Genomic DNA, 13,712 nt, shown 5'->3' with positions numbered 1-13,712 from the left:
AAAAAAAAAAAAAAAAAAAAAAGCATGGGAAGAAGGAATGTAGCCCAGCTGGTAGTGCACTGGCCTGTCTATCTAAAGTGGCTGTAGGTTTAATCTTCAGCACCAAGCCCAACAACACAGTAGGGAGGAAAGAGGATCAGGAGTCTGAGGTCATCCTTAGCAAGCTTGAGGCCAGCCTGAGCTATGTAAGACTATTGTGAGGGGTTGGAGGTCAGGAGCTCAGGCATGTATACCCCAAGCTTACTCTCTGAGTCCTCATTTCTCCCCCAAACATTTACATTGCTTACTGATCAGTTGCTGGGAGATAGCTCAGGTTTCATCATGAAAGCCCTGGGGCCTGCTGCTTGGTGAATGGACAGGGGCTAAGGAGGAAGACTTCAGGCATTCATTTATAGCTGTGAACTGCTCATCCCAGCACTTGGAGGTGGATGCAAGAGGAGCACTGGGAGTTCAAAGCCAGCCTGGGTGCCTTAGTTACTTTTCATCAGCTGTGAAGAGACACCATGACCAAGCCAACAGAGCAGAAAGAGTTTATTGGGGCTTATATGTTTCAGAGGCTAGTCCATGAGCATTGTGCCGGGGCTTGTGGCTGTCAGCAGGCATGGCGATGGAGCAGTAATTGGAGCTCACATCTGACCCACTGGCTCAGATGTGGCAAAGAGCTAACTGGGAATTGGCCTGGGCTTTTGAAGTTTCAAAGCCCACCGCCCCCAATGGCACACCTCCAACAAGGCCACACCTCCTATTCCTTTCCAAACAGTTCTATCAACTGAGGACCAAATATTTAAACAAGAATCTATGGATGCTGGGCGGTGGTGGCGCACGCCTTTAATCCCAGCACCTGGCAGGCAGAGGCAGGTGTATTTCTGAGTTTGAGACCAGCCTGGTCTACAAAGTGAGTTCCAGGACAGCCAGGGCTACACAGAGAAACCCTGTCTCGAAAACACACACACACACACACACACACACACACACACAAAAGAATCTATGGGGGTGCAGGCATTTTGATTCAAAGTGTCACCCTGGGCCACATAAGACTCTCTCTCTTTCATGGTCTGGAGAGATGGCTCAGAGGTTAAGAGCACTGGCTGCTCTTCCAGAGATCCTGAGTTCAATTCCCTGCAACCACATGGTAGCTCACAACCATCCGTAATGGGATCTGATGCCCTCTTCTAGCATGGAGGTGTACATGCAGATGGAGCACTCATATACATAAAATTGGTAAATAAATCTTTAAAAAGAAGAAAAAGAACCCAGCATGCGCCACCACACCATGCTGAGTGGCTCTGTTCTCTCTTAACCAATCCCCCCCCCCTCTGCTTTTTGAGGTAGGGTCTTACTGTGTAGCCCTAGCTACACGCTAGTTACAGGTTTGTAACTGATCATCTTCCCTTCCAGTATCAGATGCTGGAGAATCACAGGTCTATGACACCATGCGTGACTTTTCCCGGGGGAGCGGGATTTCTTTCTTATTAACATAATCTCTCACACTGAAGCTCAGGCTGCCTCAGAACTCACTATGAACTCACGATAATTCTCGTGCTTTCTACTCCAAAGGCTGGAATGTCAGGTATGAGCCACCACATCTAACATGTATGTGTGTGCATCATGAACACGTATATGCATACATATACAGAGGCTACAGGTCAACATGTCAGTTTTTATTTTTTATTATTATTATACATGCATGTGGACATGGACCCAGGCACACATGTAGAACTTGCTTGTGGAGGACAGAAGACGGCTTTCTGGAGTCAGTTCTCTCCTATGTCATGGACTGAACATTGAGCTCAGGGTTTTGTGGCGAGTGCCTTTGCTCACTGAAATTGTCTCACCAACAGCTTTCCCTTGTTTTTTTTTGTTTTTGTTTTCTTTCTTTTCTTTTCTTTTTTTCTTTTTGGTTTTGGTTTTTCGAGACAGGGTTTCTCTGCACAGCCCTAGCTGTCTTGGAACTCACTCTGTAGACCAGGCTAGCCTCCAACTCCACGCCTGCCTCTGCCTCCCAAGTGCTGGGATTAAAGGCGTGCGCCCCCACGCCCAGCTTTCCCCTTGGCTTTTAAGACAGTTTCACACTAAACCTGTAACTCACTGATTAAGCTCGTCTGGCTGGCCAGTGGGCACCTCAGGTCACCCTTGCCTAGCCTTTTACTTGGGTGCTGGAGCTCCAAACACAGGTTCTAAGCTGGGGGTTCGCACCAAGCCTTTTATCCCAGCACCTGAAAGCAGAGGCAGGGGGAGCCCAAGCTCAGTAAGATCCTGTCTCAAAACAAAGGAATGCAACTCAGGCCCTCATGCTTGCCAGGCAGGTGCCCTGCTGACGGAGCTGTCACCCAGCCCTGGCCCCAGTTTATCTTTTTTTGGAGCGCTCTTGCTCTGTGCCCCAGGCCTTCCCACAAATTCATGATCTTTGGAGCTATCGAGACAGCAGCTAGCTTAAGATCACTTGCTGCTCTTCCAGAGGACCCAGGTTCAGTGCAGCTCATAACCGTCTATAGACCCCCTGCCAGGGGGTCTGACACCGTCTTCTTGCCTCTGCAGTCATTAATCACACACACACCTGGTACGTGGGCAAACATGAAGGCAAAACACCAAACATGTAAAATAAATAACATTCTTTTCAAATTGGCAATTTTCCTGCCTCAGTCTCCTGAGCACTTGGGGTCCCCTGTGTGACCCCAGACCTGGCAGAATTTCTAGTCCCTATCCTTGGCCTAGGGGTGGTGTTATCCGTGGAGAGCCAGCCGCAAGGTTTGATGGCCTCAGCGCTACACATAAACTGTAGTTACCAACAGGTGGCCCCCTGCACCTTCCTGCTAACGCTTGCTTCCTGTATTGCAGTCATGGAAGGAGCTCACATGACATCAGGGAACAGCCATGTTACATGGTGAACATCAACTCTGATGAGAGTAGGGATCCCCAATTCGACTCCTCTAGTCTTGAGTCACCTCATGGTGCCCATAGCCAGAGTGTGTGCTGTGGCGCCGGTCTGCCCTTCACTGTAGGCTGGACTACGGAACTAAAGGGTGAGCTAGGCTGTCTCTAGGAGTGGTCTCTCCGGCCTCTCCACACAGCTAATTAAGATGCTCTGCCCTCTGACTCAGGCTCCCAGGGAAGCCATTCTCCTTACACAGTTTCTGTTTGTTCAGAATCTCATGAAGCCAGGAACTTTCTGTATAGCCAAGGTTGACTTTGATTTCCTGATCCCCCTGCCTCTACGCTCCTGGCTTGGCAGGTACCCACCACCACTCCCTGCTCATCGTCATTTGTTTGTTTCTATTGATGTTCTAGCGGTACCACACCACCCTAAAGAAGTATTTTTTTTATTATTATTATTCTATTCAAGCTTACAATACAGGTCTCCCTCCTACATGCGTCATGGTTCACACACATGTATATGATGCGTAAAGGGGACTGGAGAGATGGCTCAGTGGGGCACTGCTTGCCAGGGAAGTTCACAAAATCCACGTAAAAGCTGGACGCACTATGACACACTTGTAGTTCGGTATTCCGATGAGAGGTGGAGTCAGGAGAAATCTGGACTTGCAGGGCCCTTAGCCTATTGGCACATGCCATGGCGGACAACCGAAATAGAGGCCTATCCCACACAAGTCAGAAGGCAAGGACAGTCGCCCGAGTTTCATATTCTGACCTCCATATTCATACATATTCACTCTTCCATGAGGAACCCCCCCTACACACACACACACACACACACACACACACACCATGTAAAGAGTGCCACACACTCTGAGCTCTCCAGGGTCCCTGATAGGGAACATGTCCAGGATGCCTTGGATAAGCCTGCAAGTCGCTAGCGGTCCCTATTACAGCTGCTATGCTGCATAGCAGGGGAGGTGAGACAGGAGAGTGAGGGTGCAGGTGCTGCTGCCCAACCTCCACCTGTGTGCCCTCCATAGCAGCCTGTTATTGGGGTCTCCTCCCCAGCCCGAGTCTAGTTTACGTGGTCCCCTAGGAATGATCCAAGAGGGGTGTGGTTTGACACTGAATATAGTGGCGACATTGTGCCGAGACCCACTCTGGATGCTCTGGGTGGGAGGTCTTGACACCTGCTGTGACACAGATCGATGGTAGTACACAGGGAAGTCTCTATGGAGGATAGTTAGTTCACCAGGAAGGCCCACAGCAGGCTAGGAAGGCCACACAGCTGGCTTACAAGGCTTGTCACTGGCTTCGACATGTTAATGACTCTGTGGTGTGGGAGAAGCGGGGTGATCAAGTGGAGCCTCTTGTGCTCCTAGCACTGCCTTATAGCAAGGAATACTCTGTGGTTGCTGGGCAACAGCACTGTGGTCACCTAGCAACAGCTCTGCAGCCTGGCTGACTGCTTGGGCCACATCTCATACCTCAGCCCTTCCCCCCTTTATCTCCTGCCTCTTCCTTCTAACCCAGGCTTTTTTCCAACCTTCCAGTGCACCTCCCCCACCAGCTTCTTAGTCATCCCCACCCAGAAAGAGCTAAGGGAGGACCCCACACCCTGGATCTTTACCTCCAACCCAGATGGAGCATGCAGCCCCCACCACCACCACCTCCAGCACTCTCCCCACCCCCATACTGAAAGCTCTTTGACACTACAGCCTCTGGCACAGTGTCCTTCGTCCTGGCCTTTGAGTTCTGAAAGAACTCCATTCTCGCTGCTACTGATAATTCAGAGCTCGGGGAGGGGCTTGCTCTGCCCAGAGGGAGCTGAGCGAAAGCTGTTCGGAGGCCAGTTAAGCTGGGATGGAACAAGCTCCTGACCTTTAGGCTTCATCTCTTGCCAGCATCCCTTGGGCAGACAGAGCTTCCACCATTCACTGGAATGGAGCGTGTGTGTGTGTGTGTGTGTGTGTGTGTGTGTCTGTGTCTGTGTGTGTCTGTGTGTCTGTGTGTCTGTGTGTGTGTGTGTGTGTGTCTGTGTCTGTGTCTGTGTCTATTCTGGCGGCATGCCTCTTGTCCTATCTTGACATTCAAGAGACTTTGAGAGTTTCTGGTAACCACAGATTCTCTGCCCCAGGGTACTTACTTGCTTCCCTCTGCCGGCAACACTAACAAAAACAAATTTTCTTCATTTCTTCCTCCCCTACACCAACACCCAATACTGATAGATGACGAAAGGGTTGGTGAAGAACTGGCTTTCCAGAGCAGGCCCTGGCTGGGGGACCACACACATCCTACCTACTCTGCACCTGGGAACTTCTGCCCCTTTTCTCAAAGCACTTGGGGGTAAAGAGTGGGCAGAGGAAGACTCACATTGGGTGGCATCTCTTGGGCAAGGTGGGGGCAACAGGAAATCTGCTATTGAATAGCCTTGGCTGCTATGTCATGGGCTGGGTCAGATACATCTCAGGGTGTCCAGTGTCGTGGTACAGTGCTATGGCTTGGGTCATGCACTCTGTTAGGCGCTAGGTGCTGTGCCCACTCAGAAAGTTCTGAGGGTTTTTGCAAAACTCTCAGGTTCCTGCACCTGCCTAATTAGGCCCAACTGACTGACTTACCTGATTACTTGCTCTGTTTTGTTTTATCTTATCTAAGACACGGTCTCTTGTAGCTCAGGGTGGCGTTGAACTTGCTATGTGGCAGAAGGTGATCTTGAACTTCTGACCCTCCTCTAGCTCCCAAGTACTGGGATTGCAGGTGTGTCTCACCACACCCAGTTTTATGTGGTGCTTGGGATCAAATCTAGGGCTTTGTCATCAAGGGGGAGGGGTTAGAAGAATTATCTCCATGGATTTGCAGATTCCTGGTACTTAGTAATAAAAAAATCTGGGCTCCGGGCCTGCTTCTTCCTCCGCCCCCTTTTTCATTTCTATTTTAAGTTCTCTGTCTTTAACTACCAAGAGATGAAAACTGATAAGCAACTGAGCCCTGCCCATTGGTCAGCAGCACAGAGTCTGCTCACAACCTTTTGTGGTCCTGTAGGACAGATGGGGGTCTTTCTCCTGTTCTATCTTCAATGTTACCACATCTGGGGCCCCAATACCTACCCCTGGGAACTAACTGTGATTTCCAATCTGGTTCTGGGTGTAGTCTCTGGGTGGTCCTGGACAGAGGTTCTGGGTGTAGTATCATCTGGGTGGTCCTGGACAGAGGTTCTGGGTGTAGTATCTGGGTGGTCCTGGACAGAGCACTGATCTTTCTGTGCTTGGGCTTCTTCCCGTGCTGCAGAGGTAACAGGACCTGGCTGTAGAGACTACAGAGCTGTCGGGAATGCTTAGCGCAGTGCCGTCGGCAGAGTGTGATTGGCTGCGGTCATTATTAAAAATGGCTCCCATCTTGCTGTAGGGCCAGTCTTCTTGGCAGTATTGCTGTGTCATCCTAGAGGCATGGCAGAGAAATGACAGGCTACTCTGCAGGAGGCAGCACAGCCTTTTTCTCTGCTGGCTACTGCTTCTTCTTCTTCTTCTTCTTCTTCTTCTTCTTCTTCTTCTTCTTCTTCTTCTTCTTCTTCTTCTTCTTCTTCTTCTTCTTCTTCTTNTTCTTCTTCTTCTTCTTCTTCTTCTTCTTCTTCTTCTTCTTCTTCTTCTTCTTCTTCTTCTTCTTCTTCTTCTTCTTCTTCTTCTTTTGTTTTTCGAGACAGGGTTTCTCTGTATAGCCCTGGCTGTCCTGAAACTCACTTTGTAGACCAGGCTGGCCTCAAACTCACAAATCTGCCTGCCTCTGCCTCCCAAGTGCTGGGATTAAAGGCGTGTGCTACCACACCCAGCTCTCTGCTGGCTTCTTATCTCTCAAGGATGTCCTTTTCTTCCTTCCTTACTATCTTTCTATCTTTCTATCTTTCTATCTTTCTTTCTTTCTTTCTTTCTTTCTTTCTTTCTTTCTTTCTTTCTTTCTTTCTTTCTTTCTTTTAAGGTTATGGAGGTGTGGCCAGGAAACATCTGGACTGTGAGATGTGGGTTGTTCACTTTTGAGGTTCAGGGTCTAGCTCCTTCAAACCACCTGCCAGCGGTGGCTGGTGTGTGGACACACATAGATAGGGAGCCAAGTCCTAGGGCCAAGAGTCTTTTCTCAAGTTATGGAGGGACTGGAGCACCCCGAGTGATACCCACTGACTTCTCAGTACTATACTTGAACAGAACTTCGGTCTGCCCAGAGCAGTGGTTCTCGAACTGTGGGTAGTGACCCCTTTGAATATCATATAATTACATTACAACTCATAACAGTAGTGGAAAAAAAAACAATTATAAAGTAGCAACAAAAAATAATTTTATGGCTGGGGATCATCCCAACATGAGGAACTGTGTTAAAGCACGGCAACATCAGGGAGGCTGAGGACCACTGCTCTACGTATTGGATGTCTTGAATGATGCTGAAAGGAAGACTAAATAAAAGCAAGAACCAGCCACGACCCCTCTGTTCTGGTCTTTAAATACAAATGCAGCCAGGGGTGGTTCAAAAGCAGAGACCAGCCTGGTCGACGTAGCAAGTTCCAAGGCAGCTAGGGATATATAGTGTGACCATGTCTCAACCCTTCCCCCGCCCCATATATATACATCCGGGAAGAAGCCAAGCTGAGTATGTTGGTACAAACCTGTAATCTTAGCACTTAGGAGACCAAGGTGGAAGGACCAGGAGAGTTCAAGGATATCCTCGACTACATAGCAAGGCTGAGGTCATACTGTGACACTGAGGTCATACTGTGAGACACTGTCTCAAACACAGTAGAAACAACAATAAAGTTGTCTGGAAGTTGGGGTGTACCTCAGTGGTAGAGCATTTGCCTAGTATGTGCAAGGTCCTGGGTTCAATCTCCAGCACTATTGGAAAAGGAAAAAAAAAAAAAGAGGTCAAAGCTCTGCTGTTTAAGTTCACCCTGCAGCCGTCAGCTTCAGGCTGAGGTGGTGGATCAGTGGCTCTCTAGCTTAGGCCTAGCTCACTCCCATGAGCAGCCCTCCCCTCCTTAAAAGTGTGTGTTGTCACCAAATGAGACAGGACAAGAGACCTCTTATCCGAAACACTGATGAGAACCTTGTAGGGCAACTCAACCTTGATAGATGGTCCTGCCAGGTGCCTACACCCTCAATCCCAGCACTCAAGAGGCAGAGACAGGTAGATCTCTATGAGTTTTGAGGCCAGCCTGGTCTACAGAGCAAATTCCAGGCCGGCCAAGATTATACAGTAAGACCCTGTTCTCAGAAACAACAAACTGCAGAGTGGTGGTGGACGGAAAGTGGCCACCCAGGGACAGAAAACACCCAAGAATCTTGTAGGGGGGTAGGCAGAGTACTTGGTGCCCAGTACTCCAGCTCAGTCATCAGCATCGCCCTCCCCCACCCCCACACACATACCCTCTTCCTGCAGAAATCCCAGGCTTCCTGAGTGACGAGGAGTGTCGGCTCATTATCCACCTGGCACAGATGAAAGGCTTACAGCGAAGCCAGATCCTGCCCACGGAGGAGTACGAGGAGGCGATGAGCGCCATGCAGGTCAGCCAGCTGGACCTCTTCCAGCTGCTGGATCAGAACCATGACGGTCGCCTGCAGCTCCGAGAGGTTAGGACCCCCGCCGGCCCTGTGGGTGGGGTGGTTACTGGAGGAGATGCCTAAAATGACAGTTCCGGTTGCCAGGCGACTGGTCTAGCTTGCTTGGACATGCCCCAGCCACGGGGTCCATCCTACTTTCTCCTCTGACAGTCCCTTACTGCCCTAGAGACTCCAGTGGATGACAAGGAAGTCCCTTCGTAGGGAAGGCTGTTATCACTAGTTATTTTTAGAAGCGTACCTTCTGCGAGCTGAGTTCCTTGCCGCCTTGTCTAAAGGTGATGATGGAGTCAAGTCCCGAGTACCCATCAGCCTGCATCTTTCTCTCCCACACCCTCACCTAAGGACGCCTGAGAGAGGATGTCGTTCACTTCTCACACTGGACCTGCTTTTCCTGAGAGTCATGGTAGTTAGGTCCCAGCCCATGTCTTCCTGGTCCCTGTCCTCTCATCTTAGCCAGGCCTTAGTCTGAGGGTGACACGGTGCCTGTTTCCATTCTGCCTTCAGCAGGTCTGGGAATGGATATAGCCCTCAGGCACATGTCCCTCCTTTCTGGCTTCCTTCATGGCTATCACTGAACTGCACAGAGACCTCGGCATTCCTGCGTCGTCTTCACCCATGCCCTGGCACTGAAACCTTTACAGCAAGCCCCATGTCCCGTCTGTTTTGGTGACTCTTTGCTACTTAGGGACATCCCCACACTGAAGGGCCTTCCAATGCTTTAGGTCCTGGCCCAGACTCGCCTGGGAAATGGACGGTGGATGACTCCAGAGAACATTCAGGAGATGTACTCTGCAATCAAGGCCGACCCCGATGGTGATGGTGAGCGCACACCTTCCACTATTCCCTGCTTGTGAGCTGTCTCCTCCCAGGAGCACGCCCTGGAAAGTGCTGGGTGGGGGCAGGGTCCCCTGAAGCAGGCAGCTTCCATGCCCAGCTCTGAACGTGCACAGTTAGGGAGGTAAGGATCTAGGTTTCTATCGGAACTGTGGCTGGCTCACAGTCATCACTTGGAGGAGAATCCAGGCCAAAGGATAGAAGGATAGAAGAATTATAGCAAAGCCACCCACTCTTCCAGAACCCCAGAGGGGGAGCCTCTGTTTTGTGGCCTGAGCAGGAAAAGAGGAGTCTTCTCATCTGTGGGATGGTCAGGAGTTTGGTTTTGTTTTTTGTTTTTTTGTTTTTTTTTTTTCCTAGGGTAACTTGTATTGTAGCAGGAAAGGCTGGCCAACAGGATTCCTCCCAGGATGGGACTTGAGGGGACTTCTGGGGACTATCCCTGCTTTCACACTACAGTGTGAAAGGCCCTGGGGGAGACTCAGCACAGGCTGATCTCTCCTCACACTCTGTAGGTTGGAGCATGGCTCACACTGCTACAGGGCAGGTGGCAGAGCCCAGGGCCATCTTGGTCATGTGGCCCAAATGTCCCACGAGACCCTGCTCTGGCTGTCTGGGTCTTCGGGACCAAATCAAGATTTAAACAGAAAACAAACTTCTCTGGGTCTTCCCTCAGGGCCCGATGTGACAGAAACCAGGTTCATCTGACCCGAGTCCAGGTGGGGACACATGGCCCCCCAGTGCCTGAGGCCAGGGGCTGCCGCTACCTTTGGGGTAGGTAGGGAGGTGCTGCCTGCCACTGTGCTCCCCCACATTGGCCTGGCGGGCACTGATGAGGGTGCTCTGTGCAGGCGTGCTGAGTCTGCAGGAATTTTCCAACATGGACCTTCGAGACTTCCACAAGTACATGAGGAGCCATAAGGCAGAATCCAATGAGCTAGTGAGGAACAGCCACCACACATGGCTTCACCAGGGAGAGGGAGCGCATCACGTCATGCGTGCCATCCGCCAGAGGTGAGCACCCGAGATCATCCTTCCTGGGACAGGGTGGCCACACAAGCCCTTTGCCAGAGCCAAAGGGACAGAACTTCGGGATTGCATTTCAGTTGTAAGAGCAGGGATGGGGGACCCTGAAGAACAGGCAGCTATTGAACGCACATCAGCCTGACCATAGGCAAACAAACTGTCTTAGAAATAAATCAAGCCTGGCATGGTGCCACACGCCTTTAATCCCAGCACTCAGGAGGCAGAGGCAAGTGGACGTCTATGGGTTCAAGGCCAGCCTGGTCTACAAAGCAAGTCCAGGACAGCCAGGGCTACAAAGAGAAACCTTGTCTGGGAAAGAAAAAAAAAAACAATCAATCAAATATATATTTTCTGTTAATTAGGAAAATGAGGACTTATTTCTGATCAGAGACTCCCTGGCCCTTGAACAGATAGCTTCATAAGCCAGGCTAAGACCGCACACCCGTCATCCTGCAGTCTGTAGCTAAGGCCTGGACTTGGGGGTGAAACTGTCTCAGAAGCCCTAGAAAGATGAGGAAAGGACATGGCTTGGTTGGTCAAGAGCTTGCCTGGCCTGTGACCACACTGCAGAAAACCAGGCCTTGCTGCGTGCACAGAGCTCCAATCCCAGAGCTTGGGAGGCAGAGACGGAAGCATCAGGAGTTTAAGATTGGCCTAGGCTACACAGAGTTCCAGGCCGACACGGGGCTGCATCCGATCCTATCTAAATAATAACTGAAAGAAAACAAAAAAATAAAAACAGAGGCTTTTAAATGAACAACTTTATTCCAGAGAGGAGTCTCAACTCTCTTCATCCTCCTGAGTGTACAGCCATCTTATTTTCTCTATTAATTGGATTCTCTGTAACTGGCAGCCTGGGATATTAAAGAGGTCACCACCACCACCACAGAGCAGATCCTTTGCTCTCTCGCTCTCTCTCCTCCTCCTCCTCCCTCCCTCCCTCCCTCCCTCTCTTTGTGTGTGTGTGTGTGTGTGTGTGTGTGTGTAAGGTCTCATGTATCCCAGACTCACCTCAAAGTTGCTATCTGCTTCTGCCTCCGAGTACCAAGTCCTGGGGTTACAGGCACACACCACCTCAGTTTCTGGTGTGCTAGGATTGTGTCTAAGACCTTGTACATGTTAAGCAAGCCCACGATGATTAAATAATTAAATGACAGCCTTCTTGCTCTTAGAAATCAAGTCCAGCATGGCTCACGGGACTTCCAGGGGAGGTTGGCAGGGGTGGGCTTGTGGCTGGCCCAGGATCCACCTTGGTCAGCTCCCTTGGGTGGCCATCCTGCTGAATACCTGCTGCCTACCAGGGTGCTGCGCCTCACTCGCCTCTCCCCGGAGATTGTGGAGCTCAGTGAGCCACTACAGGTTGTACGATATGGTGAGGGAGGTCACTACCATGCCCACGTGGACAGCGGACCCGTGTACCCAGAGACCATCTGCTCCCATACCAAGCTGGTAGCCAATGAATCTGTACCCTTCGAGACCTCCTGTCGGCAAGTACCTCCCATGGGGGTAGGGGGAATGGCTTTAGTTCCCAGACTGGGTACCAGGAGGACAGGCATAACCTGGTATGGGACCGAGGATACACTGGGCCATCTTGGTCAGCCATACCCCTACCTTTCCCCCCAAGTCTCTCCTTCACTCTTTATGGAGTAACTGGAAAGTGGTGGCTCCTGGCCACTGTATCTATTCAAATGAAAACAGATCTAGATACCCACGGACACTGGAAATTGGCCCTGTAAGCACTGGTCTTGACTCCATTGTTGGAGGTCCCTGCCTCATTTTCTACCATTGTGCCCTCCTGCCTGCACAAAGGTTTTCTTGTGGCTTTCTGGCTCAGTCCTCCCGGTTGCAAGGAGACTTTACATGATATTCCCCGCCTCTACCGGCTGACTTTCTCCAGCCAGATCTTTGGTTTAAGGTCACAAACTTACCTAAGTGCACCTGCGATCTTGGCCACACAAGGAGAGTGACTCTGTAGGGAAGAGGGCTGGAGGCGTCTTAGCTATCCTAGCCTGACCCTGTGGGCCCTGGGTATCCTACCCACAAGTTGGAATGTCCACAGTTGGGGATCTACTCAGCAGCGCCCCCCCCCCCTGCCTTACAGCTACATGACAGTGCTGTTTTATTTGAACAATGTTACCGGTGGGGGCGAGACCGTCTTCCCTGTGGCAGACAACAGGACCTATGATGAAATGGTAAGGGCCAGTGAGCTGTTCTATTACTCTTGGGCTGGTAGTGCCTTGGGCAAGTGTGTACACACCTTTCCAGACACGGGACGAGGGGACATCTGCCTGTTTTCCCTCCAGCCAACCTTGGCTGCCCGGTCCTGCGATAACAGGCAGTCCACAAACAGCCTCACCTTCTTGCCTACAGAGTCTGATTCAGGATGATGTTGATCTCCGAGACACTCGAAGGCACTGTGACAAGGGCAACCTTCGTGTCAAGCCCCAGCAAGGAACTGCAGTCTTTTGGTACAACTACCTTCCTGATGGGCAAGGTGAGGGCTTTACTCATGGCCAGGCCTTTGGCTGAGGGAACTCATCTCTCCCTACTGCCATCCTGGAGGACTGTTTCTGTCTTCCAAAACCAGTGATTTCAAAGCACAGTAGCACTAGTACAGTATCTTGGGTTATCTCCGCCCATCGTCCTTGCGCACCAGCCTTCCTGCTTTCTGGGGCAGGGAAACTTCTCTCCACAATCCAGGCTGGGAAGAACTATGGCCAGGCTCAAAAGCAAGGACGCTTGGTTTTAAGAGCCAGTATGTTGACCATGCCTTAGTGGGTGAGGTGCCAAATCCTTCCAAGGGGATTAGATGTGTGCACAGCTCAGGCTGAGCCAATCTAGGGTTTTCCCCTCCCTAACTTGTCCTTTGTTCATGTCACCTTCTTACCCCAGGCTGGGTGGGTGAAGTGGATGACTACTCGTTGCATGGGGGCTGCCTGGTCACCCGCGGCACCAAATGGATCGCTAACAACTGGATTAATGTGGACCCTAGCCGGGCTCGGCAAGCCTTGTTCCAGCAGGAGATGGCTCGTCTGGCTCGGGAAGGTGGCACTGACTCACAGCCCGAGTGGGCCTTGGACCGGGCCTACAGTGATGCCCGTGTGGAGCTCTGACGCAAGGCCCTGCAGCCAGTCACCCGCTGCCCAACGTCAAAGACCCTGCAGGTCCTCTGTCCTACTGCAGACTGAAGTTCTGGCTGACCTCTTGCCCTACCCCTCCCTGCCTGCAGCCGCGATCAAAGGCGCAGTTCCTACATTCACGTTATTTATTGGTGTATAGCCTCCATGCTGCTCCGTTAAATAAAACTACAGGGCTTCCAGCCAGGGGCCGGCGAGCAAAGCGCCCGCTTGGGGGAGGGGAGGCCCACCGCCC

General features: G+C 51.1%; 1 protein-coding gene across 2 annotated transcripts in view; it reads left to right on the top strand.

Moving 5' to 3' along the window:
* The window catches only part of P4htm (prolyl 4-hydroxylase, transmembrane), a 17,615-nt gene extending 3,936 nt beyond the window's left edge, over positions 1 to 13,679 (top strand). Inside the window, exons 3-10 of one of the 2 annotated variants that reach the window (XR_003844640.1) lie at positions 8,299 to 8,489; positions 9,203 to 9,299; positions 9,991 to 10,088; positions 10,166 to 10,328; positions 11,642 to 11,827; positions 12,442 to 12,532; positions 12,711 to 12,834; positions 13,233 to 13,679. Coding sequence is in view for 1 of the 2 variants with exons in the window: in XM_021207452.2 (XP_021063111.1) it covers positions 8,299 to 8,489; positions 9,203 to 9,299; positions 10,166 to 10,328; positions 11,642 to 11,827; positions 12,442 to 12,532; positions 12,711 to 12,834; positions 13,233 to 13,453 (1,073 nt within the window). In the remaining variant the exon portion in view is untranslated. The remainder of the gene's footprint in view (positions 1 to 8,298; positions 8,490 to 9,202; positions 9,300 to 9,990; positions 10,089 to 10,165; positions 10,329 to 11,641; positions 11,828 to 12,441; positions 12,533 to 12,710; positions 12,835 to 13,232) is intronic. The other variant, XM_021207452.2, reaches the window with a different exon arrangement.
* Positions 13,680 to 13,712: the final 33 nt, after the last annotated feature.

The sequence above is a fragment of the Mus pahari genome, chromosome 10 (assembly GCF_900095145.1).
Source record: "Mus pahari chromosome 10, PAHARI_EIJ_v1.1, whole genome shotgun sequence".
NCBI lineage: Eukaryota > Metazoa > Chordata > Mammalia > Rodentia > Muridae > Mus > Mus pahari.
Note: the sequence above shows the minus strand (reverse complement) of the source record. Positions and strands in the feature narration are given on the sequence as shown.